Source organism: Camellia sinensis, chromosome 10, assembly GCF_055761805.1.
Source record: "Camellia sinensis isolate YWXY chromosome 10, ASM5576180v1, whole genome shotgun sequence".
Lineage (NCBI taxonomy): Eukaryota > Viridiplantae > Streptophyta > Magnoliopsida > Ericales > Theaceae > Camellia > Camellia sinensis.
In genome coordinates this window covers 70,963,191-70,990,898 of record NC_138970.1, presented here as the reverse complement: position 1 = coordinate 70,990,898, position 27,708 = coordinate 70,963,191, and the positions used below count along the sequence as shown (strand labels likewise).

The following is a 27,708-nucleotide window of genomic DNA, read 5'->3' as shown; positions in this document are numbered from 1 at the left end:
TCCAAGCACACGAATATGAAATGCTTTATTCCAAATTAGGCGATCTAGTCCACTTGTTTTGTTGTGCGCATCACATAGTAATTCTAGCTAATTAACCGGAATAAGAACGCATGTGTTTTTAAAAACTTGAAATCATGCTTAGTACAGGCCGATCTTTGATCGGGCGAGCGGGGGTGCTCATTAAATGACCTTTCCTAATCATACCCAAATTCCCGAGCAATGCAACTTTGGTGATGACAGACACGTGGCCTTAGGCACGAGTCAGGGTTTCCTAAATTTTTTCAAAATAAAATATTTAGGTGGCGACTCTATATCTGGCAAAGCAGTTCATGTTTGGCACTTGTTTTTTCCAAAACAATTTGCCAGATTTGGACTCTTTGATGATTTATCGGTCTCACATCGCACATTGTGAGATTAGATTTAGAACCGTGACATTTGAGTCCGAACTGTAGTAGCAAGCCTGATTCGAGCGCGTCTACAGCTATCAGTGGAGAATAGCTGTGATTGTTGTAGAAACTGCTTATGGACTAAGTAAATTGGAACTAGTCATATGAATATTGTCATTAAATATCACGAATTGATTAAATTGTTGAATATGTGAATTTTGGTAGTAATTGTATATGACATGCTTTTTAAATACATTGTATATGTATCGTTGTTTGGAAGGAGATAGGGGATGTACTCCATTGTTTGGGAGGAGATAGGGGATGGACTCCCTTGATAATTAAGTTGGTTGGAGTGTCCAGGGTGAAAGTCCCGAAATTACACATATATGGGTACCGGTTCCCTCGGATGTGATTCCGTAAAATGGCAAGAAAATTGAAGTGCTGAATAATGTTTGTTATTGACGTGTTGATAAATGAGTTGTAGTCTCATTTTGAATTATTTAGATAACAATGAACTATGTCAATGAATTGATTTGGATAAATGAATAGAAATGGACTGAAATACGGATGTCGATATTGATTGGTCATGAAAAAGGTGTAAGTTGGTTACTAGTATTGAACATTTATCAAATGCTAATAGCTTAGTTAATTCTCATATATTGTTTAGCATATCTCTACTGGGCTTTGGCTCACCCTACTTGGGAAATCATTTTCAGGTACAGGTGACATGCCATCTCCAAGGACATAGTTTGGGAGGATTAGGGGATGAAGGCTCCAGTTTTGTGATTTCGTTTTGTGTTGAATGTTTATTCAAACCGAGGGCTTTACTTGTATAGAGACTACACTCTTCTTTTGTTGTAACCAAGCAAAGTCTTGGAAAGATGTAAGCCCTTAGGGCATCTATTTTGTTGTTCTCGATTAGAGTTCATGCTATAGTTTCAAAATGAACATTTATGAAAGTGTAATGCATGTGATATCTTTTGTAATATTAACTCTGATGAATAAAAACATAACATTTCTATTATGTCTATAAATCTTGTGAATGATTGATTATATCATATTTTGAGGGCGCTTCAACTTGGTATTAGAGCATACCGGGTTTGAATACTTTGGGTACGTGGGAAGTGGTTAGTACCACAATGGGTTTGTCTCGCTTGTTATAGACTTAAGTATGATGTTATGTGCTTATATGATAACATGCTTATGTGGTTATATGGGTATGGGGTTTCATTTCTAGGATATTGATCGGGTCTATGGGTTTCTGGGAGTCCTGTTGGAAGGCACTTGATCACTGTTGTTTCTAACTGGAACTCTAGCGACGCCTCGGGACAGTCATTATCCGAAAATAAAATTTGTATGTGGTTATGTACTTAAGTGGAGTGAATTACTATTGTCCATCCATCATATTAAGACGCGAGTGAGATAGCTTCGACACATTTGTAAATGTGCTAATCTCTTTGTTACCTTCATTAGGATGTTAAGACAAGGTCGTGGCGGTAGGCATGGTAGGCCTAGGAGGCATGAGATGCCTATACCAGATAAGATTCTAGCGTAGGAGGAAGGAGTTGGTTAGGCCAATGTGGTCGAACCGGTTGGTCAGCAAGCCATGGGCGCCTTGGCCTGTGAGATGGCTGGAGCATTGAGGGAATCAATGGACATTCTCAGGGCTGAGAATCAAGTCCAAGCCTAAGTAGCTGAGGCAAGGTCATCTTTTCTAAAGAGGGAGTTCTTCTGGTCGAATCCGGACGAGTTTTTAGGTGACCCCAAAGAGCCACTGAAGGCTGATGAGTGGCTTGAACAGATGACGATGGCGTTTGAGATGCTTGGCATCGAAGATGGAGGTTTGAGAGTGACCTTGGCGTCTTTCCAGCTGAAGGGAGATGCGGGTCAGTGGTGGAAGTATGTGCGGGGATGCATTAAAAGAACCTAGGAAGCCTTTGTTGAAGCCTTCCAGGATAAGTACTTGCCTGCTACAGTGAGGCAAAAGTTGAGGGATCAGTTCTCCAACTTGGTACAGTTGAATACACCAGTGGCTAAGTTTAAGGCCACCTTTACTAGCTTGTCTAGGTTTGCACCGGAGTTAGTGGCGACTGAGGAACGCCGTTGTCTGGAGTTTGAGAAGAGACTGAGGACCGGGCTCATGTTTAGAGTTGTCGGGTCCATGATTAGAGATTATAGGCGCCATGTGGAGGCTGCAGCCCAACTTGAGACTATTATGCATGCAGAGGAGGAGAGGATGAGCGACTCCAAGAGGAGTCAGGATGGTCAGGGGGACAGTAAGAGGCAGAGGGGCTCTAACCCTCAGCAGTCCCAAGGAGCACATTCGAGATTCACCTTTCCAGTGCCGAGTTTGAGTTCTGGGAGAGGCGGTCAGGGAGACGTTATTTGTTTCAAATGTGGTCAGTTGGGCCACAAGCAAGGTTTTAAAAACTGGACCGGTGAACGAACCGGAAAAATGATCAGGTGGACGCGTCATCTGTTCAACCGGTTGGTTGAACTGGATCGAATCGTGACGTCATAATTATGTCATAAATAATTTTTAAAAAAATATAAATTAATAATTTAAATATTAAATTTCCAATTTTTTTTAAAAAAATTCTTAAACATTTTTAGTGATGTTTTCTATACTTAAAAAAAAAAATCCTAAATATAAGCCATAACACTTCACATACTAATAACAAATAAAATTAAAGATGAAAATTTAGCCATTAAAACAACAATCATAGTAATAAAAATTATGAAAGCATCCAACTAAAGCAATCCATAAAACATAAGTCACAAAAAAGACAAAACTAAGTCCAAAGTTCACAGACAAAAAACATAAATCTCAAGCAACAAATGTGAAAAGATGTTTACTACATGACATCATTCTTAAAAATAAAAAAAAATATAGAAAAGAACAAAATTCAACGCAACACAACATAACATCACAAACAATCTTTGATTTTTGCCTATATCGCCTAGGGATGATAATTTAGCCAATCATCATCATCATTTTCATTCGCATTTGCACTACAGCTCGGATTGTTTGATCTATTATCAATGTTCACATCACCAAAAGATTCCAAGTCGATATCATCTCCAAGAAATTCTACCTCCGCATCATCCTCAACATCATCTACAATAGTTAAAATAAAATCATTAAGCTATCATGAGAAAGATAGATAAAAAAAAATAAAAAAAAAATAAAAAAAAAAATTTGTTGAATAATGATGAAACATTATTTTCTAACCATCTCATAGACCATGACATTGCTTCTTATATCGTGGAGGCTCATCTTCTTCTTAAAGCATTTTTTCGAGCTCATCATAATCAAGCAATGGAGGCTCCTCTTGTTCTAGTATTTCTTCTTCAATAATCCAAAACTCAGTTTTGTCAATGCTTTCAATGTCAATGGGATCATAATTCCTTGTTTTGTAATACTTCCTATATTGATTCAATTGTAAGACTAAATAAATGAATAAAATAAAGAATCCATTAGTTACTATATGAGAAAGATTAATTTAATTCCTTTCACACCTAGAAGAGCTGCTAGTTTGACTAAGAATTCGAATGGCTAACTTTTGCAAATTTGGAGCACTGTGTCCAAACATCTTCCACCGTTCATCTTATTATCAAGAAAGAAAGAAATATATTATAAAAAATAAAAAGAAACAAGAAATAGATAAATGAGATAAAATATTCCAATCAAAAGCATATAATAATGATAATTACCATTAAAAAAAGAGAGAGAGATTACCAGGTTGTGTTTTCTTTGATGTAGTAATGGCAAGCTCTCTTCCAAAATTGTCTTGTCAATCTCGAAACAATCTAAGTTCATTCATGAGCTTCGTTTTACTTGATGTGACTTTAGTTTCAATCACATCAAGTACACTATTCATAACCTCTGGCTTTTTGCAAAATGAAGCTTGATCATATTGAAAAGCTGGGTTCAACCAATAAGTAGCCACATGTATATTCTTCCGCAATTGATTATCCCAACGAGTTTTAATGATTATTGTGTAAGGCCTATACAACCTCTTATTTCTCTTGAAAATATCTTTAATACCTTTGATTGCCCTATGCATGCCTTCATAAACATATCCCATGGACGGTTTCTCATCTCCATCAACAATACGCAAGAGACGCATAATTGGCTCAACAATCTTAACAGTGATAAAGCAATCCTTTCAAAATTGTTTATCTAAATGATATCAATGGCATCCTTTCCTTTTTTCTCTTTGGCAAATCTTGAACTTGCAAACTCCTTACTTGTTACCAAAGCTTGCAAATCATGAATATGCTTATGAATACTATACAATGCAAGGAGAGTAGTGGCAAAGCACGTTGCTCCTGGGCGTACAATTTCAATCCAACTCTTCTTCTTTCTCAATCGAGCTAACAACTATGAACGGTTGTATATGCACCTTGTCACCGTTGATGCCTTAATAGCAAGCTCATGCACATGATTCATCTTGGAAATTTCACTTAAGATTAAGTTCAAGCAATGAGCTGCACGTGGAGACCAATTTATAGATTTGTAAGTAGCATTTACAAGTCCTCTAGCAACTTTATAATTTGCTCCATTATCTGTCACCATATAAACAACATTCGACACGCTTACCCACTCAATAACCTCTAGAAACAATTTAGAAAGAAGAATAGCATCTTTGACAGCATCAGAGGCATCAATTGATTTCACAAAAGCAATTTCCATAGGGCTATAGACAAGAAAATTTATTAGATTTCTTTGTCTACCATCAGTCCAACCATCACCCATAATAGTACATCCACAAGCAGCCCACGAACTCTTCAAAGTGTCAATATACAATTGATGCTCTTTTTTTTAGTCTCTCAATAAAGGAACTCGAAGTTGATGGTACGTAGGGACCTTATATCCTGGACCAATGGCAATTGCGACATCAAACATGGACTGAAAATAAATGGAGTTCACAACATTGATTGGAATACAAGTATCATAAAAGAATTTGCCAACAATCATATGTGCTCTATGTGTGGCTTCTTTAGTTTGGAGGGCACTTTTGATAGTTGGTTGAGAACCCAGAGTGGTCATCGGTGCAAAATAATCACCGATTTTTGTTGGTTCATGTCTCTTCCCCTTCCCTTTCTATGTCATTGGTGCTCTACTCTTATTCCCACTTCCAGCTTCTTCATTGATTGAAATGCCCTTATTGTTCCGAGGAATTGTTCCTACACCCTCATCTGCCTCATCATCAACATTAACATAAACATCATCACCCTCAAATTGAAAGCCACTTGGACCATAAGGATTTAATTGATCATAATTTTCTTCACTTTGCTTCTTCTTTTCATCAAATGCTTTCAAAGACTCATGCATTTGATATTGAATATCTGGGGGAACTTCTTTACATAGCCCAACCTCACCTGACTTCTTTGCAATATGTTGCTTCATTCTATTAATCCCTCCACCTTTAATAGTTTTCCCACAATACATACATGAGTAAGTCTTCTTCCCATTGGCATCTCGTCCCTCGATAACATGTGCCCATGAAATATCAGATTTTTCCCTTGTGGCTTGAGTGGAATTAGCTGTTGAATTATGGCCAGATAACATCTCTCATAACTATAAGGTAGAATAAGAACAAATGAAAAAAAGAAAAAAGAAAAAAAGTACTCCTATTCAAATTAATATTCTAGAAAGTAGGATTCATTACAATACAATACAACAATCATAATAAAAAAGTACTCCTATTCTGGGCAAAGACTCAATTAAAATAAAAAAAGAAAAGAAAAAAAAAAGACAGATTCAATACAATAATTAAATTAAGTGTAGTTCAAAATTTGAAAGTTAATTTTCTTCTAACTATTAGATGCATGCAGTAAAATACGTCATAAGAAAAGGAAAATAATCACAATTATTCATGGGTATCCAAAGCAAGAAAAAGGAAATCAAACAATTAATTTAGTATATCATGTGACAAAATTTTTCATTCTATTCTATCTATAGCAACAACAGCAGTAACAGGACAAATAATTTTGCATTCTATCTACAGCAACAATTAATTTAGCATATCAAGTGACAATAGATGATTTTTTTCATATAATGCTAAACAAGGAGATCAAATAAAGCCAACTCAGTAGAGGAATTTTTTTTTTCTTTGTAATTTTCTGTGAGAATCCAATGATGATCCTCCAGGCTCTACTTCATATTGGGATCTAGGTAAAATTTTCCTCCTTCACTAACAAAAATAGCTTACTAATTTTGGACAAGCCAAATACAGTATATATTTTATTTTATTTCTTTTTGACATTCAAATCCAAAGGTGAACAGGTATTGCCATAAACAAAACTAGTATTGAAGCAGTAGTCGTTTGACATTGGGAAATTAGTGCATCATTTCAATTCAAAATATGTTTTCTATATATCTATCTATAAAGGGGGGGAATTTCTAAAGAAAAAAACAAAAAATAGAAGAATAAAAAATCTCTATATATTTTTCATTCTAAAATTGTTTTGTGAGAATCTCTATATAGTTTTCATTTTGTAAAAAAAAATAGAGAAAAAGGAAAATTGAAAACAGAGCCATTGAAAGTAAACCCAATTTTTTTGAAAAACAAAGAAGGAGATCATCAAAGATTCATCAAAATAATACCTGGAGGCTGCTGGTAGCTGAGATTTTTGGCAGCAGTGGTGGTGAATCAGTGTGTAAGTTGAGTTGAGAACTTGATTTGATTCGTTAATGGCGAAAAAAAAATAGAGAGAGATAGATCGGATGCTCTGACAGAGGGAAGAGACCTGTGTGAAGAAGCCCTAGATGGCTGCTCTGAAGATAAGCAACGAAAAAGAAAAATAGATCTGATTTTATATATATATATAAGCAAACCGCCCCGGTTCAATTAACTCGGTACCGGTTCGACCGATTCACCGGTTAAACCACCGATTTCACTGGTTCTATATAAATACACCGGTTTTTATATTTGACCGGTTTAAGAGGGCCAACTGGACCGGAACCTCACCCAATCATTGGTTGAACGGGCCAGTCCAGTCCAGGTTTCAAAACCTTGGCCACAAGTCTCCAGCTTGGCCACAAAGGGGAGGAGGGCAGCGAGCGGCTTCATCTTCAGCTCGTTCCTAAGGCCAGAATCAGGGCAGAGGCCAGCTGCTCACTTGTTATCAGTGTGGGCAAGTGGGGCACTTGAAGAGGTTTTGCCCACAGTTGGGTGGCACACCTAGTGCGTCTGGTTCGAGGTAGACACAGAGTCACCAGCCAACTTAGTCAGTACAAGCCTCAAGGATCAATGAGGGAGCCTCTTCAGCTCAGTCAATGCAGCAGTCTTATGCTCCGAGAGGTGAGCAAGTTGATCAGAGACCTACAGAACACGTGTATGCTGTTACAGAGCCAAATCTTGTACCGGCTCCATCTCTTATGAGAGGTAACTTTTTGTTTTGCAACTCGGTTGCTAATATGTTGATTGATACGGGTGCATCCCATTTATTTATTTCTTCTGCATTTGCATCTATTTTGGGGTTGGAGTTGGCGCAGTTAGCATCTCCTATTTGTGTTGTGTCACCTGTTGGGGGTAAGATGGTTCTGAAACAGGGATATCGGGACAGTGATATAGAGGTCGCCGATTGCCGGCTTTTGATTTCTTTTATATTGATGGATATGACTGATTTTGATGTTATTTTGGGTATGGACTAGCTATCGTCATATCAGGTTGTTATAGATTGCTACCGTCAGAGGGTTACTGTATGTACTTTGAGTGGTGATTGTTTTCATTTCTTGAGAGATCAGGTTGGTAGAGTCTTATCACTAGTGTATGATCCACGTGGGCGGAGTGAGCTTAGTTGTCTTCTCGCTAGCTTTATGAGTAGTGAGTGTGATAAGGACCGGGTTGTGTTACCAAGAGTGGTTTGTGAGTACTCGGACGTCTTTCTTGAGGATCTTATTAGTTTACCACCCCACCGAGAGATCGAGTTCTCTATTGATCTAGTGCCTGGCACGGCACCGATATCCATGGCACCATATCATTTTGCACCAGCTGAGTTAAGCGAGTTGAAGATTCAACTCCAAGAATTACTAGATAAGGGCTTTAAAAAGAAAGATAGAGCCTTGAGACTTTGTATCGATTACCGAAAGTTGAACCGGATTACGGTTAAGAACAAGTATCATATGCCTCGTATAGATGACCTATTTGATCAGTTGAAAGGGTCTCGCTATTTCTCTAAGATAGACTTGAGATCGGGTTACCACCAGTTGAGGGTAAGGGAGGAGGATCTCCCGAAGACAGCATTCTGTATGCGGTATGGCCATTATAAGTTTATGGTAATGCCTTTGGGCTAACCAATGCCCCAGCTGTGTTTATGGACTTGATGAACCGGATCTTCCAGGAGTTCTTAGATCATTTTGTGGTCGACTTTGTGGATGACATTTTGATTTACTCACCCTTTGAGGAGGAGCGCGAGGAACACTTGTGAGTGGTGCTTAAGTTTCTTAGATCCCATAAACTATATGCTAAGTTTGAGAAGTGTGAGTTCTGGCTAAAAGAGGTTAAGTTTTTAGGCCATGTGGTATCTGGGGAAGGAGTGACTGTAGATTCATCCAAAATTGAGACAGTGCAAGATTGGGCACAACCTAAGAATGCCTTAGAGATCCGTAGTTTTCTGGGATTGGCCGGGTATTACCGTCGGTTTGTGAAAGATTTCTCCAGACTAGCTTCGCCTTTGACTAGATTGAAGTGGAAAGGGGTCAAATTTGTGTGGAGTGAGACTTGTGAAAAGTCGTTCCAAGAGCTTAAAGTTAAACTTACCTCCGCTCTAGTCTTGATTATTCTGGAGAGGGGTTTGGGCTATTCTATGTATTGTGATGCCTCACGAGAGGGTTTGGGTTGTGTGCTAATGCGAGAGGGGAAAATAGCAGCCTATGGCTCATGGCAGATGAAAACACATGAGCGAAACTACCCTACTCATGATTTAGAGTTAGCAGCTGTGATTTTTGCCTTGAAAATTTAGGGACACTAACTGTATGGTGAGAGGCTTGAGATGCTTTCTGATAATAAGAGTCTGAAGTATCTGTTTACACAGGACTAAAATTTGAGGCAGAAAAGGTTGGATGGAGTTCATAGAGGATTATGACTTCGAGTTACATTATCATCCGGGCAAGGCCAATGTTGTAGCAGATACCCTAAGTAGGAACTCCATCAGTAGTGTGGCTTGTATAGCTATTCGAGAGTGGGAGATGTTGGGTGCACTTGGGGAATTTGACTTGCATCTGGGTGAGTCTGTTGAGTCTGTAGCCTTGTTCTCTGTGGTTGCACAACCTACACTTGTGAACCGAGTGTTAGAAGCACAGAAGGGCGACTTTGAAGTAGAATTCCTCCGGGAGAAGATCTCCAGTGGGAAGGTAGAGAAGGGTTTGACTGTGTATCCCGACTTTAGTGTGAGATACCGTGTGATCGCTTGTTTGTACTGGAGTCTTGCAGAGAGGAAGTACTCCGAGAGTTCCACCATTCACGCCTTGCGGTGCATCCGGGAGGCACGAAGATGTATCATGATTTGAATTGCCAGTTTTCGTAGAGGATTATGAAGAAGGATGTGGCAGTGTTTGTATCGAAGTACCTTACTTGCTAGCAAGTGAAGGCCAAACATCAGAGGCCAGCGAGTTTATTGCAACCCTTACCTATAACTGAGTGGAAGTGGGAGCATGTCACGATGGATTTTGTTATGGGCCTTCTGAGGACTCAACGGGGTAGTGAAGCCATTTGGGTGGTAGTTGATTGACTGACCAAGTCAGCGCATTTTATCCCTATGCGCGTAAGAGATTCGGTAGATTACCTTGTTGACCTGTATATTCGGGACATAGTGAGGTTGCACGGGGTCCCAGTGACGATTGTCTCAGATAGAGACCCACGTTTCACTACTCAGTTGTGGCAAAGTTTGCAGAGTGCCTTGGGCACTAGATTGACTTTTAGTACTGCTTACCATCCTTAGACCAACAGACGGTCCGAGCGTACCATTCAAATCCTTGAGGATATGCTTAGAGGCTGTGTCCTTGATTTTAAAGGTTCATGCGAGAGACACCTACCCTTAGTGGAGTTTGCCTACAATAACAGTTTCCAATCGAGTATTGGCATGGCACCGTTTGAGTCCTTGTATGGCCGACCGTGTAAATACCCAGTGTGTTACACCGAGATGGGTGATGCACCTTTGTTAGGTCCAAAGTTGGTTCGGGAAACGACAGGAAAAATGGCACTTATCCGTAAAAGGTTGGTTACAGCCCAAAGTCGCCAAAAGAGTTATGCCGACCGTAGGAGGAGACCTTTATCATTTGAGGTGGGTGATCATGTCTTTTTTAAAATATCACCTAGGCAGGGTTTGATGATGTTTGGGAAGAGTGGGAAGTTATCCCCTCGGATTATTGGCCCTTTTCAGAACCTTGAGCATATTTGGGAGGTTGCATACCGTTTGGCGTTGCCTCCGCAACTTTCTGTAGTGCATGACGTGTTTCATATTAGTATGCTTCGGAAATATGAGCCGAATCCATCACATGTGTTGGATTGGACCGACTTAGAGGTAAATGAAGATGCCTCGTATGAGGAGAGACCGATGCGAGTCTTCGATAGGTGGGACCAAGTCTTGCGAGGCAAGACAATTTCCTTGGTCAAAGTACTATGGAAACATCACAGGGTTGAGGAAGCAACTTGGGAGCGTGAATTGGAGGTCTGAGAGAAGTATCCAGACCTATTTGTTAATGTTTGATTATATGTTGAAATTTTAGTTTTTATTGATGGACTATAAAAACATTGTATATGTTTTGGATTATGAAGCATTGTGAATGTTAAAAATGTTTCAGAAATGCAAGCTTAACTTAGACATTGTATATGTTATCTAATTTTGAAAGTACAAGTTATTATGAACATTGAATATGTTTTGGAGATGTGAAAGATGTATTGAAATTAGTTAAATTTTCAAAATTTTCATATTGGTAAAATGTGTTGGGCTATGTATATGTAGTGGATTTGTTCTCTTGTGAAGAGATGGAATGACCAGTGAGTGGGTCATGGTGATGAGAGTTGAATGGTAATCATTTTGAGAGTTGGATAATCATGGTCTTGAAACTTGCACTAAAATTTCAAGGACAAAATTATTTGAGAGAAGGAGGTTATAGCGATCTTGGTTTTGCCCCGACCTTCTTTGTGTCCCAGACTTGGGTTCCGTGGTTGAATATCGTATCCTTGTCTTGTTATTCTCTTTTGACTCTTTGTATTTGAGTTTTGGATTATGTTGGGTGTGTTTCGAACAGGTTGGTTGTTAGTTGGTCTAGAATGTTGTTGCCCAGATTTTGGCTTCTTCGCTTGAGCGAGGCTTCTTGCGCTCGAGCGAGCCTTATGTAATCTGCTTCTTCGCTCGAGTGAGGATTCTTGCTCACGAGCGAGAATTGACAGTTCTCAGGTTTCCTGCCACACGCAGCTTTTCTGGGGAGGGAGAAGTTCTTCGCTCAAGCGAGATTTCTTCCCCTCAAGCGAGCTTTGTGTTAGTTGTTCCTACGCTCAAGCGAGGCTTCTTGCACTTGAGCGTGCGTTTGCATTTATGGTAGACCTGAAGCTTTCCATTCTATGCTCGAGCAACGCTTTCTACGCTCAAGCGAGGTCACTATTATATCTTGTCGCTAGAGCGAAGACTCATTCGCTCGAGCGAGGACTGCATATATCAGTTCGCAGCAGAGTGATTTTACTTCGCTTTTTGATTTCTTTTCATCCCAAAACCCTAATCCGGCAACTCCTCTTTCTAAAACTCTCTCTATCTCTCTACAAATACTACATGATCTAGGGTCTTTCTACCCTGCTTCCTTTGTTAAAAAGATAGAGTTTTGCGTGGGTTTCCATTTAATCCGAAAAAGGTGGAGTTTCGCCATCTTCAAAGTTTCTCCCTTTTTCTCCTTTGAGGTTCTACACTTGAGGTAGGGATATTCTACTCTTTGATATGGGTTTTAACCTTGATGTTTGTCATTTTGTATAAATGGTGGGATTTGGGAAGATTTGGGTAAAAGTTAGGGTTTGGGCTTTAAACTAAAGAGAGGTTTTCATGTTGATTTAGAAAGTAACCTGGGGGGTTTGTGTATGAGGTTCTTCATTGTTGAAATGGTGAGATTTGGACCTATGGGTTGATGTTTTGAAATAGGAGGAACATTGCCCTAAGTTGAGTTGAAATAACTATTTGTGTAAATAATGAAATTAGTTTGGGAATTATGAAATTGGGAGAATATGTGATTGAATGGTGTAGTTTGGTTTGATAAATCACACACCTATGAAATAGTTGATAATTTATCTGTTGATAGAATTGTTTATCTATTTAGAAAATATCTATTTTGGATTATCGGTGGAGGATAGCTGTGATTGTTGTAGAAACTGCCTGAGGACTAGGTAAATTTGAACTAGTCATATGAATATTGTCATTGAATATGACGAATTGATTAAATTGTTAAATATGTGAATTTTGGTAGTACTTGTATATGACATGCTTTTTAAATACATTGTATATGTATCGTTGTTTAGGAGGAGATAGGGGGTGTACTCCATTGTTTGGGAGGAGATAGGGGATGGACTCCGTTGATAATTAAGTTGGTCGGAGTGTCCAAGGTGAAAGTCCCTAAATTACACATATATGGGTACCGGTTCCCTCGGATGTGATTCCATAAAATGGCAAGAAAATGGAAGCGTTGAATAATGTTTGTTATTGACGTGTTGATAAATGAGTTATAGTCTCGTTTTGAATTTTTTAGATAACAATGAACTATGTCAATGAATTGATTTGGTTAAATGAATAGAAATGGACTGAAATACGGATGTCGATATTGATTGGTCATGAAAAAGGTGTAAGTTGGTTACTAGTATTGAACATTTATCAGATATTGATAGCTTAGTTAATTCTCATATATTGTTTAGCATATCTCTACTGGGCTTTGGCTCACCCTACTAGGGAAATCATTTTCAAGTACAGGTGACATGCCACCTTCAAGGACATAGCTTGGGAGGCTTAGGGGCTGAAGGCTCCGATTTTGTGATTTCGTTTTGTGTTGAATGTTTATTCAAGCCGAGGGCTTTACTTGTATAGAGACTAGACTCTTCTTTTGTTGTAACCAAGCGAAGTCTTGGAATGATATAAGCCCTTAGGGTATTTATTTTGTTGTTCTCAATTAGAGTTACATGCTATAGTTTCAAGATGAACATTTATGAAAGTGTAATGCATGTGATATCTTTTGTAATATTAACTCTGATGAATGAAAATATAACATTTCTATTATGTCTATAGATCTTGTGAATGAATTATTATATCATATTTTGAGGGCGTTACATGAATGAACACATATCATATGACCGTGTCCCAACCAATGTTAACAAACCCAGACCGGATAGGCCGGCCAAACTGGTCGAACCGGAACCGAGCCTGGTTTCGGTCCGGCAAACCCTGTAAACCTAGAGTTACCTCAAAACCGTTGTTAATTGAGAGAATCGGATGGCCCGCATGGGTGAACCGGCAAAACCGGCGACCCGAATGGGTTATGGGGAACTGGCCGGGTTTGTTGCACTTGTATATAGCACTGAAAAAATCCCAATTTCTTGGGCTACAACAGATTCGGCTCATCTCTCTTTCAACTCAAAATGGTGTCGCTGGTTTTGGCCTTTCTCTCTGTAGATTTCTAGTGAACGAAGGACACAAATCCGGTGAGCACTTCGATTCGATGACCTGTGATGCTTCTCTTTCTCTCCTCCTTCTCTTCCTCTTCTACTGCGGTGGCGAATATGGTCTCTGTTTCTTTCACCCTCTCTTCCTCTTTGCTTTTTCTTTTCTTTTCTTTTTTCTATCGAAGAGAGTCCATTAATTTTTGGTGTGAGTAGAGCTTTCTCTTCTTGTTTGTTTGTTTATGATGAAATTTTATTTTCTAGGTAACTATCTTATTTGATTTAAATGCTTGTTGAGCTTGTTTAATATAAATTTATCTATCTGTAAATGCTTGTTGAGCTTGTTTGATATAAATTTATCTCTCTGTCTGGACAGTGGTTGTTGATTTGTTCCTTGTGATGATAAGGCCACCACCGTGGGCTCAATTGTAGTTGAAACAAAAAAAATTTAAAAAAAAAAAATTTAAAAATTATGCTTGAATTCTTCAACAGATTTGGTTCTGCCTAGTTTATTCTGGTTAGGCTTCTCAAATGAGTCTCTATAATGGGCCAAAACAAAATGTTAGAACAGAAATTCACAAACAATTGAATAATATTGGAAATGACTTCTGTAATTGGTTTATGTGATTCTTGACTTAATTATTGTATTTCGAATATTATTCATCAGAGCTAGTGACCTTTATCATCCTAATTGTTACTCTGTTTGGTTGCTGAGAAATTGAAAGAATAATATATATATATATATATATATATAATCTTTCATCTAATTATACAATTCCAAGTTTTTGTTTTTTGTTTTCATAGCTGTTAGATACATGATAATAAAATTCTAATTTCATGCTATTTTTTATAATAAATTTATGATTTCAAATATTACTACATGTATTATATAGTGTTGGTTTAGGTGAAATGGATTCATCTGGCCATAATTCAATAGCACACTCTAATACCCCATCATCAACAAGAGGTAAATATGATCCAGCATGGGACCATGTAACTGAGGGGCGAGCTCCTAATGGAAAAAAAACCTTAACATGTTTGTATTGTGGGAAAACTATCAAAGGTAAAGAGATTAATAAAATGAAGCAACATCTTGGAGGAAAGTCTGGTGAGGTTGGGCCATGTAAGAAAGTTTCAGGTGATGTTAGCTATCAAACGGAAGAGGCTTTGAAAGCAATTACTGAGAAAAATAAACGAAATGAGGAATCTAATCCCTTTGGTCGGGCTGTTTTCAAATTTGAGGATGATGTTGAAGTTGAAGAAATAATTCCACTACACAATAACAGCATCTTAATTAACGAAGGTGGTAGTAGTAGGAATAAAAGTAAAGCAACAATGACGCAAAGAGGAAAAGGAAAGGAACTTGCAAAAAATTGATAATTTTTTTGCACCAAAGACCACTACGGGCTCTCAACCAACTATCAAAAGTGCCCTTGCAACTAAAGAAACTCAACATAGGGCACATATGATTTTGGAAAAATTTTTGTATGATACATGTGTTCCAATGAATGTTGTCAATTCCATATACTTTCAGCCCATGTTTGTTGTTGCAATCGCCATTGGTCTAGGATATAAAGTTCCTACCTACCATGAAATTCGAGTTCCTTTATTGAATGATTCAAAGAAAGAGTTTCAATTGTTTATTGACTCTATAAAGAATATTTGGGCTGATACTGGGTGTACAATTATGGGTGATGGTTCGACTAATGGTAGACATAGAACTCTCACTAATTTTCCTGTCTATTGCCCTAGAGGAATCACTTTTGTTAAATCTATTGATGCCTCTAATGTTGTAAAAGATGCTACTCTTTGTAGACACCCCATTTTTGACCGTCCTCAAGACTTGGACGTCACCGTTTGAACACTCGGTGATTATCCATGTTTGTGTTCGTTTGGAGTTCCCGGAGGTCTCGGCTCGCGCGCCCCGCCTCAAGATCCCCGAACTCGACCGTTTAGTGTCTGGTTTTGCACCAAACACTTGAATCTTGCCTTTGAGAGGCAGGGTGGGGCTTGTAGACCATCCCCACCTATCACCGGCAGTGGCTAGATGCCACCGGCTGGTTTTTGCTGCCACCGGCAATTTAGTTTGCCGGTCGGCACTATTTGTTGCCGGTCAGCACTTTTTTGTGCCGGTCGGCACTTTGTTTGGCCAAGATGGCATTTTTTGCCGGCCGATTGCTGTTCATCTGCTTTTGTAGATATTTTAGGACAGCTGTATTGATTTTGCTCCCCTCCATACACGTGTATGGAGGGATCTCCCTCTTGCAAAGCTTGTCTTGTAAGCTTTACAAGAGGAATATAGAGAGGAACTCTCTCTAAGGCAAGGGGGAGGCTTTAGACATTTTAGTGAGAGGAAAATACAGAGGAGAGCTCTGGTTTTCTAGGGTTAGGGTTAGATACACTCACCTATCTCTCTTTCCCTCTCATTTTGCACACTAGGTGTTTTGTGTCTCACTATTGCACACAAACACCTAGTGTTTCACCTTCCTCTAGGAGCTGAGGTTCTAAAGAGTGTGTTTTGAAGTTTTGGTCTTGGATTCAAGCTCAAGGAGGCCATTGGAGCATCTTTGTTGAAGAAGGCATCAAGGGTGAGAAACTAGTCCTTTTTTCCCCCTTTTTTGCATTGATTTTCTACTAGTCTTAGAGCTGTTTTTGTGATTATTGTATAACATAAAAAAGTTCTATTTTTAAGCCCTCTTTATTGTTTATTAAGAGTGTTTTGTTGTTTGAGGGGTGTTGACCACCCTTAGGCCTCAAAAGGCCTCATTTTGAGCCATTTTGTGTTAGCTCCGGGATTTTGGTGTTGAGGTCTCTTCACCACTGAAATCTTGGGGGATTTCAGTGGTGAAGATGACCCTTTGAAGTCCCAAGAAGGAGAGGGCCATCCCCTCTCCTTGTTGTCCTTGAAAAGGGCATATTTTGGCCTCTTAAGGAAGCCTATGCTTGAGTGTGTGTTGAGCATGTTTGGTTTGTTTTTCATGCTTATATATCCATGGTATAACATGATTTCAAGTTGGTTTTGGAATTCCATGCATGTTTAGCATAGTTGCCATGTAATGCCTTGTTTATGCCTTAATGTGCCTTAGGTTGTTAGCCTTTGTTGGAGCATGTTTTAGGCTTAGTCTTGTGAAGATTATGTGCTTATTTTGCCATGTTCTAGGTCTGTCCATAAGTATTTGGGTTGATTTTAGCATGCATTATATAGCTCTTTTGTATTTGGGCTTGTTGGCCTTGAGTATGTGCATGTGTAGCATGCCATCTTTGCATTGTTTTGATGATTTGGAATCATCCTACATGCTATTTCAGTCCCATTTCCATGCTTGTTGGATTGCCTTGCATGTCTCTTTAATGCTTTGAAAGCATGTGTTGCAATGCTCCATGTTTTGGCCATGGTGTATGCCTTTGTATTTGGGCCACTTAGATGCCATCTAAGGAGTCCTTTGGCCTTGTTTTAACATGCTAAAAATCTGTTTTTAGTTGTTTAATGCATGCCATGTTTGGTCATGATAAGTGTAGTTCAATGCATTATTGATTTGCCTTGAACACTTGGACTACTCTTTGCATGTTTTGGCTTGATTTATAACTTGATTTGGCATCATTTTATAACATGATTTTAGGGCTCATGTTGCATGCTAATTAGTCCATGATCCCTCCTTTCAAGTGTGCTTGAATGTTGTTTGATTCATGCTTAAGTGTTGGTCCTTATGTGCATGTGTGTGTGCATGCCATTTAGCTCTCACTCTTTAGCACTTTTGGCTACTGTTTTAGGCCTATTTTAGAGTTGCCTAATTCATGTTTAAGTCCATCTTTGCACTCATTTGTATTGCCATATGCATGCTTGTGTGCTTGCATAAGTGCCTTGCCATGTCATGTTGCATTCCTAGCTTGTATGCCTAGGTTGCATTGCATCTTGCATGCATGCCTTGTTCCTTGAATTGGTGATAGGAATTGGGCCTAATTTGTTTGATTGGTTTGCATGCATTTGAAACCAAAGTTGCATGCTTGGTTCCTTGGGCCATCATGCATGGAAATGCGTGATTGGTGGCCCGAGAACCGAGGCACATGTCCCTTTGAGTCATTACAATGATAAGAGACATGTTTGGTGCATACATGCCTTGAATTGTGCTGTCATGCCTTGTTTTGCCCTCTGTTGCTGTGAGTTGCAGGTTCTGCAGGAATACTCTGCCGACCGGCAGTGTAATGTGCCGACCGGCACAATTTTCTCTGCCGACAGACCCTATTTTGTGCCGATGGCCATACTACACTGCCGGTGGAAGTTTCATCTAGCCGGTGGTGATCCCCTCTGTCCAAGGATGTAGTCCTGAGGTTTTGACAACCTCCAGAGGAGGAAATGGAGGAAAACAGAGGCGGCTTGCGCATGGTGGCACGCTTCCTGAGGCGTTTTCCTGCTTTAATTAATTAGTTAAATTGTTAATTAATTAATTTGTAATATTTAATTAGCTTGCGTAGTTAATTAATTTGTAATATTTATTTGGTCCCTCCGAGCGAGGGCAAATCTGTAATAAGCGTGTGTGGGTGGTGTGAATGTCTTCCAATCCCCACTTCTTTCCTCCCTTTTATTTACCTGCTTATGATGGTAGATTAGGGCACATTTATTTTAGCATACCTTATGCTATGCATGCGTGCATTCATGCATTTGTTGACATGCATTAGGCTCGGAACATCATGCTAACTGCATCAGTACTTCAATTCCAAATTGAATATGTGATAATTGTGCATTTTCACATGACATGTCTAGGATTAGCCGAGCCTATCTTAGCGACATTTTGTATGCGATGCATTAGGCACTTCACATGGACTTGGATCATGCATGTTTGCTAACAAGTTCTTTGTTTTGGCACGGAGTACTATGTAAGTATTTCCGCTTTAGCATATCGCATGAGTGTGAATGTTACCATGACAGCATGCTTAACATGTGGCTAGATGCTTATGTGTTAAACTGTTTTGAATGCCTGTGGGTGAAGGTTGGGTTGTTTGAGTTGGAAAAACTCGTTGAAATCCGTGTTTTAGCCTACTTGCGAGTAGCAAATTCCAAAGCATTTTCAAACCGAACGGATATGCAATGTTTATTTCCAAATTAGGCAATCTAGTCTATACTTGTTTGCTGCGCGCATAACATAGTAATTCTAGGCTAATAATTGGAATAAGAACACGTAACATTTTCAAAATTGGATATCACGGTTAGTAGAGGCCGGTCTTCGGACCGGGCGAAAGGGGGTGCTCATAGCTGACCTTCCCCGATCGTACCCAAGCTCTCGAGCCGAGACAACTCCGGTGATGACGGACACGTGGCCTTCGGCACCGAGTCAGGGTTTCCTAAATTCTCCCATTTAAAAATATTTAGGTGGCGACTCTGTATCTGGCAAAGCAGTCCATGTTTGGCACTACTTTTTCAACAAAATCTGTTTTCTCAAACGATTTGCCAGATTTGGACTCTTTGGTTCAGATTAAGAACCGTGACACAAATCGAGTCCGAACTGTAGCACGAGCTCCAACGAGGGCGCTGTTACAGTTTCTGGCGACTCCGCTGGGGATTTTTAGAGAGTTTGACTCGAACTCGTGATATCCTGTTTTGACATCATTTATGTGTTTCTTTGCATTGCATGTGCATTGGTGCGCCTAGGAACACAGTGTTTGCCATCTGCCATTCCTGAACGGTTTGCCGGAGGCTTGTCTTGTCAAGGCATGTCCATAAGGCTGACCGGCTATGGGCTCTGACAGTATGGGAACACAAACCCCGGTTTACCGGGGCACCCTTTTTGACCATTCGACCTAGTGCATATTCGGACCCATAGTGACCATTCCAAGCTAGGACAGGTTGCTTACCCGATTATAGGTTGTTTGAAACCGCTGTGTACGTAGTGAAACCCTAGCTCCTGACAAAATAGGACAGGGAAACTTTACCCCAACATAGGGGTGTTTTGTTCTCTTTACTTGCTATGTGCTTTTAGAGTGCTGCTCCACAGGAATGCACGTGTCAGTTTGCAAGTCAGAGTATCTAACCTGGGGACACCAGTATCAGTATCAGTTGTGAGAATCAGTTATCCGCGGGTATCAGCTTCAGTATTTTGGGAACAGTGATTTTTGGGAACAGTGATCAGCAGTAGGGTACAGTTGTTTGGCTACACCCGTGATTGATCAGTTTGGGCTGAAATGCTGTCTGTTTTTCTTTCAGTTCAGAGAGTTGCAGAGTTGATACAGAACAGCCAGTGTCTCCCCTTTGCTGAGGCAAGATTTATGGCGACACAAAGTTCAGAAGAAATTGTGGTTATGACAGCCGCACCGGAGCAGGGAACCACTCCGCAGAGTGAGGCCAGCATCAGTATGTCACACCCGCCCAGGATGCCCGTTGTGCACCCGGTTTGGGCTCCCCAGTTATACCAGGCTCGTGAGCCCACCACCTTCGAATTGATGGGGATGATAGGCGATCTCCAAAGGTCTGTGGCAGACCTCGCCTATGGAATGTCGGCTTCACCGCCAGCGGCGCCGTACGCCGGGAATTTTGTACCACAGGAGCCCCCGCTACTGGGGCGGATTGTGATAGAGCTCAGCCAGCCAGAGGTGGCTTCCGGCTATAGCTACGACATGTCAGCACCAACCCAGACCCTCGATCAGGCTGAGGCCAAAGGAAAGGACAAGGCAAAGGTAGACGCCGACCCTATTGAGCAACTGCTGTGGGCAGTCGAGGCTTTGAAGGCCAGAGGGATGAACAAGCAACAAACGTCTGCAATAGTGACCAAAGCTGTAGATGATGCTTTCCCCGCTCCAATCAAAGGCAGTTCAAGCCAGACAGAAAACCGGGATGGGCCCCGTCATGCCCAGACAATTCCAGTAGCTCCCAACCCTGCACCGGGGAAGGTTCAAAAAGCCAAGGCAGCGCCGGCTGATCCTTTCGCCAGCGCATCTGGCAAGAATCCTCAAAATACAAAGTACCTGCCCCGAGGGCGCAGGGTCTTTCACGACCTCCACATGCCTTTGTCTAGGGCATTGTTAATATTGGCAAAGAACGGGCATCTTAAGCCTTTGGAGCACCGGCCACTCCCGAAGAATCTCCCCGCCACTCATGATGCTACCTTGTACTGCGCGTACCATCAACAGTCCGGTCACAGTACCGATGGATGTTCCCGCCTTCGTCATGAAGTGCAGGATTTGATTGATAACAAGGTTATCCTACCACCCACCTCAGGCAAGCCCGTCACCACTCAGTTGTTGGATTTCGAGGGCTCAGATACTGCGAGTATGTAAAGTGAACCGCCTGCGGGCAACATTTGGTACATTTTGGATAAAGCGTCTGGCACGCATTTTTGAGCATCGGTGAAACCGAGTTTTGTAAATCTTGGCTTAGATGTCGAGTCAGTCTTTTGTTTTTGAGTCTGTCTCTTTGTCTTGAGTTAGTCTTTTTTTTTGCTTAAAGGTCTGTCTTGTTGTATCGAGTCAGTCCCCGTTGTATATAATACCCAGTGACTCTGGGGTTGTTGTCCCGAACACCGTCTTGTTTTGTAATTACTATCTGTTTTTGTCTTGAGTCTGTTTCTGCCGAGGGGCCAGTTGCACCAACAGAGCCGATTGAAACAACTGTTGCTATCTCAACCTTCATGCTTGCTTTCAGCATAAGGACCAGAAAATTTGAGTGGGTTGACAGTACATCTCGCCTGCTCTCCTGTGTGCCCAAACTCATTGCATTAACCTAAGTTTTTCAACAAAACAAACTTTTTGAACACTGCGGTGATGAAAACGAAGAGGAAGGAATTCCTCGGGTTTTGTAAAATTTTGATCATTTTGAGAGAAAGAGAGGCGTGCTAAGTCTTTTTATGAATAAAGCCATGCTTGTCGGCATGAGTACTGAGAAGGACCCTGGCCTGATCCAGATTGGTTCCACACTATCTTCGGCACGAGCGACTTCTCGCTTCCTTAAAAACTTTCAAAAACAAATATTTTACGCGGCCCTGCGAAGACCTGTGTGGAATCGCTCTTGAGATTGCGCAGCCTAGGATCGCTCTCAGCCTCAAGATTCAACCTATTTGTTTTCCGAGTTTGAACCCTTTCAGAATGTTCAGAAAGCTCAACGGACAAACGCCATGAAAGGCCCGTGTGGCCAGTTTTGAGGTAGCCTTCTATCAAGAAGCATCAAGGCCGAATCAGAAGGAGTAGATCTCGCCGGGAGAAGCTCGTAGAGTAACCCTGATGGATTCTCCGCAAATCAGTGCAACAGCCGTTCTCCTAGACACAGAGAGGCTTCAATTTCAAAAAACCATTTGGCATGGACTTGCTACACTTTTACCCTTTGAGAGGCTCGCTGGGCTGAAAACCCGGAAGGGCGGTCCAGGCAAAAGTTAGAGCAAGAGAAAAATACAAAAAGAAAAAAAGAGAAAAAAGGAAAGAAGAAAAGAAAAAAAGAGAAAAAAGGAAAGAAGAAAAGAAAAAAAAAGAAAAAGAAAGAGAAGAAGAAATAGAAAATGAAAAGAAGCTCGCAAGGTCGAAAACCCGCATTGGGCGCCTTGGCAAAAATGAGAGCCTAAAAAAGTGAAGGTTAAAATACCCGAGTGGACCTTAACCGGAACTACGTAAGGCTTGATTCCGATGTTTGGGATACGTAGGCAACTTCATCATGAAGTCCAGCCCCCAACGCTTTCATAGCGTCTCAGTCCATGCAATGGTTTCGATTTCATCCCAAGGTCCAGTTGCCAACACCTTCCAAGGTGACTGTGTCCATATATTTGTTGTGACCGTCTTCGTCATCGCTGTGTCTAAGAGATCAACCACCGCCAATGAAGACTGTCTGCGGATTACTGCGGCACCATCCCAAACAAGGGGCAACTTTCCGTTGCCACCACCCGCCGCGAGCCGCCATTCAAACTAGGGGCAACTTTCCGTTGCCTCCCACCCTCCTTCAAACCAGGGGCAATTCTCCATTGCCTCCGATCCGAGGTTGCGCATCTCGAAGGGTAAGTTTCATGCTTGTTGAGCATCAGCTGTTTGAAAAATAGTTTTTGAAAATTTTTACTGAGGTTGACTATTTTCTCGAAAACTATCTCATTTTCCAAAAACTGGACCATTGTCTTGGACCCCAAAAGGAAAATTTTCAGTACTTGCAGCCTGACTTGCATGCTTTTCAAATCAAAAATCGAACAAGTACGTTAATCCGACTCTCGTTTTGATCAAAACCGTTTTAGTAGAAAACAAAAACGAAAAAATGGTTAAAATGATGAACTAGGGGCACAGTTGAGTCAGGCGCTCTCTTTCCCCCGTCATCAACGTACTTGCCAGAAGAGCACTCTGCCTGCCGGAAGAATAGCTGTGAGCTAACGGCATCGGGCGTGAACCCACACCTTGCTATTTATCCATCAATCACCCCGGGGAGGGATGAAAAATGAGAGAATGAAGAATAGAGAGGTGTGAGTTGAGAGAAAAGAGAGGAAAAGGGTTTTGAGAGAAAATCCGAGCTTGAGAGTTAAATGATGTGAGGATCACAAATGAGAAAGGGTGGGAAACAATACCCAGATTGAACTGGCTCCTCGTGGTCCGAGGTCCCCCATCTTCGTTTACGCGTCTGTGTGTCGTGTCTCTTTCATTTGACGGTCTCGTCTTTTGTTTTGAGTCTCTCCCGAGCGTGTCTCGTTGTGTTTAGGTCGTGTACCTCTTTGTTTAAGTCCTCCCCGCTGTGTTCAGTGGTAGGCTCGATATCCCGGTTTGAAAAACCCTCATTTGATTTCAAAAATCATTTATGCTCAGGATGCCGTGCCATTCTCTACATTCGAGCGTATTTCGACTCCAACCGGTTCCGTCTTTGAGCTCCGTCTTGTCAGATTGGACCGTTTGTTCAGAGTTTGCTGTGTGTAGAATGAACCGAATGCTGTGTTTTGGGCTGTATGCAGATCAATCCCCAACAGAGTAAGGGCTGTGTGTTCAAGAATCAGGCAGTGGGTTGCTTGGGTGAATTTTGTTGTTGGCTGTTCAAGTTATCTGATTATTACAGTGCAAGTGTTCAATTTTCAGACAACCAATCAGTTCCGTTTACATTGAGGTGTAACATGATGAGATGCGATGCAATGCATGAGATGTGTAAATGTAAACACTTTTTCAGATAAAAAGTCCGTTTCATTTCATTATCTTTTCAAGTGTACAAGTTTTGGAAACAAAAATCTGCCTGCGGCAGTACAAGGTAATCTATCTACCAAACAAAAAGAAAAGTACAAAGAAAGAAAGAAAAGATAGCAAAAATCTGCATCTGTGTCAAGCACTCCGAAGGGCTATCAGTCCGTCCTGGTCCTCTTCCTGGACGAAGGTCCAGGGGCATCATCAGCGTCGTCATCAGAGCCCGAGCTAGAATCGCCTCCGGTCTCCTCCTCCGATGACCCTGCCTCCGCCTCTGACTCCTCGTCGTCGTCATCATCCGGGACTGGAGCTCGTGAGCTACTCCCGACGTGAGTACGCCCTCCCCTGGTACGGGGAAATATCCTGCCCTCCTCATCTCTCCCCCGAGCAGGGACAGCAGGTCTAGCTGGAGCACCTCCCGCCATGGGAATCTGAAAAGGAGGCTGAAAAGTACACGAAAGGGAAATACATCAGTATGCCGTGAGCAGTTTATCAGTGCAGAATGCAGTGTGTGAGTATAGTGTATGAATGCCGTGAGCAGTTTGTCAGTACAGAGTTTAGTGCAGAATGCAGTGTATGCAGTATGTCTGATGCCGTGAGATCAGTACATCGGGTGTTGTGCCGTGCGTCAGATTATGTAAAGCAGAGTATGAATGGTTTGAGGCCAGTGTCAGAAGGACATACCGGTATGCTGTAGACGGCTAGGAGGTCAAATGTCCGCTGAAGCATCCCCATCATCGAGGCATTCATCGCCAACGACTGACGGGTGTACTCAGAAGAGGCCTGCAAAAGTATCAGATGCATCAATATTCTGTGGAATATCAAACAGACTGAAATGAAATGACTGTACAAAATGCAGTAATACATACCGGGGGTAAATCGGGGACATCAATGAACTCGTGGCCAGCCGGTGGCCTCATCTTTCGGCCGGTGGGGTTCCCACAGCCTTGTTTAGGCCATTTGAGTTGTTTTTGGTCTTCATAGCTGAAGAAAGTGCAAGAAAGTGCATCTCCGACATTCAACCGGCCTCCGTTTTGACCGCAGACCGTGTCTCCAGTGCGTGGCACTCGAATTCATGCAAGGTGTATCCTTTTTGTATCCTTTTGAATTCAAAAGTTACCCCATGTGTGTTGCACAAATTCATCACACTACTTCGGTGCATTACATCGCGCTGTCGTGCGTCACACATTTGCGTTGTTATGCACGTGTTACATGCGTTACAACACGCACCCCTTTGCATTGTCGTGCACATCTCCCATGCATCATCATTGCATTTCCATTCCATGCATTGTCATGCATTTCGGAATACTTGCGTTGTCGCGCATTTAAGCCCATTTACACTCCGTGTGGCATGCACGTCACACTTGGCATCGCACTGTTTTGTGCATCACATTTTCTTCGCGCTATTTTGCGCATCGCACTATTTTGTGCATTGCATTTGTTCGCGCTATCTTGCGCACCTCAATTGCACTTGTTAGTGCATTGCATTTGTTCGCGCTATCTTGCGCACCTTACTTGCACTTGTTAGTGCATTGTATTTTGTTCGCGCTGTTCTGCGCATCGCACTGTTTTGTGCATTGTATTGTTCGCGCTGTTCTGCGCATCGCACTGTTTTGTGCATTGAATTGTTCGCGCTGTTCTGCGCATTGCACTGTTTTGTGCATTTCAAATTTTGCGCTGTTCTGCGCATCGCACTGTTTTGTGCATTGAATTGTTCGCGCTGTTCTGCGCATCGCACTGTTTTGTGCATTGTATTTTCGCGCTGTTCTGCGCATCGCACTGTTTTGTGCATTGTATTGTTCGCGCTGTTCTGCGCATTGCACTGTTTTGTGCATTTCAATTTCGCGCTGTTTTGCGCATCTCATTGCATTTTGCATGCATTCCATCGCACTGTCCTGTGCACTCGCGTTGCCTAACGCATTGCGCTATTTTGCGCATCATGCCGTCGTGCAATACCCCTAGTGGTCTGGCGAGACCTTAAACACGCACGGTCTGGCGAGACCTTAAACACGCACGGTCTAGGAGACCTTAAATCCTTTGGAGGTGCGAAACCTTCAGCGCATTGTCACGCGTCTTGTAAATACCACCGTGGTCTGGCGAGACCTTAAACACGCACGGTCTGGCGAGACCTTAAACACGCATGGTCTGGCGAGACCTTAAACACGTACGGTCTAGGAGACCTTAAATCCTTGGAAGGTGTAAGACCTTTAGTGTTCGCATTGTCGTGCACTTCGAAAGCCGCGTGTTGTCGCGCATTTCATGCAACATGCATCACTTGCATCATTTGCATTTCAAAAAAAACAAACAAAAAACATGCATTGTCATGCATACATTTTGCATCCCGGTCTAGGAGACCTTAAATCCTCTGAAGGTGCAATTCCTTCGGTGTTTGTCGTGCCCGAACGACTTTTCGGTGGTCTGGTAAAGCCACCTGCCTGTGCTTGCGATGAGTTCCTAGAAGACCAACTGGGACGGTGGAAACTAGAGTTCGAACGGCTTATGCCTAGAACGCAAAGGTTCGGGAGTTCCGAGACTAAAGTCTGGTTTAAATACCCAGAGGTTTACCCTCGGCTTGAAATCTGTATGGAAGCCCCATAGGTTGAGGCGGCATGTCTACGCCTCAGTTCTGGATACTGAACCAACCTAGTATATCACCCTGTTGGTAAGATAGGGAAAGTTGCAATCATAGTCATTGCATCATAGTGCATTGTCATGCACTTACATTGTAGATTGCATGCATTCATTGCATCACCTTCCGCCTTTGGCTTGCGCCTTTCCAGGTTGAGCTTGGTCCGGTATGTGTCCTTACATTTCATGTTAAAACACAGTTCTGTATGTGTATCGCGCCGATTCCACGTTGATATGTTGGTTGAGGGTTGCGGCACCTTTTCTGTGTTACACATGGCTCGTATGTATACATGCCTTTCCTAGGCAAGATTTGGTTTGGCTTGTATGCCATATCCATTGTATCCATTCCATTGCATATTTGTAAATATTGCATTGTAGATTGCATGCATTCATTGCATCACCTTCCGCCTTTGGCTTGCGCCTTTCCAGGTTGAGCTTGGTCCGGTATGTGCTCTTACTTTTCATGTTAAAACACAGTTCTGTATGTGTATCGCGCCGATCCCACGTTGATATGTTGGTTGAGGGTTGGGGCACCTTTTCTGTGTTACACATGGCTTGTATGCATGCATGCCTTTCCTAAGCAAGATTTGGTTTGGCCTGCGTGTCATATTCATCCATTACATTGTAGTGTAATTTTTTTTATCCGGCATTAGGATCGTAGTCCTTTCTCCAGCGGGTTGTTTCCCCACTTATGTCAATTCCACCCAATACTTGTTCTTGCGTCTGTCTACAATACTCATAGTTCAGTTGACCGTTCTATGGTAGACAGACTTGTTACCTCCATCAATCTATTTGACATAGGTGTGGTTTCGAACCGTTCGTGATTGGATCACGATTCAAATGCTTTGCATATAGCTTGCATTGTTTCAAATACATTGCATCTTCATTTGCATTGTTTATACATTGTTTTGTATATATTGCATATCGTCTTGCAT

At 41.5% G+C, this 27,708-nt stretch overlaps 1 protein-coding gene across 1 annotated transcript; it reads right to left on the bottom strand.

Annotated features, from left to right (window-relative positions):
• Nucleotides 1-3,670: 3,670 nt before the first annotated feature.
• LOC145800474 (uncharacterized) lies at nt 3,671-5,439 on the bottom strand. The gene is made up of 5 exons (XM_082890155.1): nt 5,257-5,439; nt 4,801-5,175; nt 4,225-4,552; nt 3,906-3,993; nt 3,671-3,812 (listed from the first exon to the last, which is right to left on the bottom strand). The coding sequence occupies exons 1-5, from the start codon at nt 5,437-5,439 to the stop codon at nt 3,671-3,673; spliced, it is 1,116 nt and encodes a 371-aa protein (XP_082746281.1).
• Nucleotides 5,440-27,708: the final 22,269 nt, after the last annotated feature.

Coding starts and splice junctions, on each gene's coding strand:
- LOC145800474 (XM_082890155.1), bottom strand. CDS start 5,439: ATGACCACTCTGGGTTCTCAACCAACTATCAAAAGTGCCCTCCAAACT. Junction 4,553..4,800: donor TTGCTATTAAGGCATCAACG/GTGACAAGGTGC, acceptor CAATTTTGAAAG/GATTGCTTTATCACTGTTAA. Junction 3,813..3,905: donor CAAACTAGCAGCTCTTCTAG/GTGTGAAAGGAA, acceptor GAATCAATATAG/GAAGTATTACAAAACAAGGA.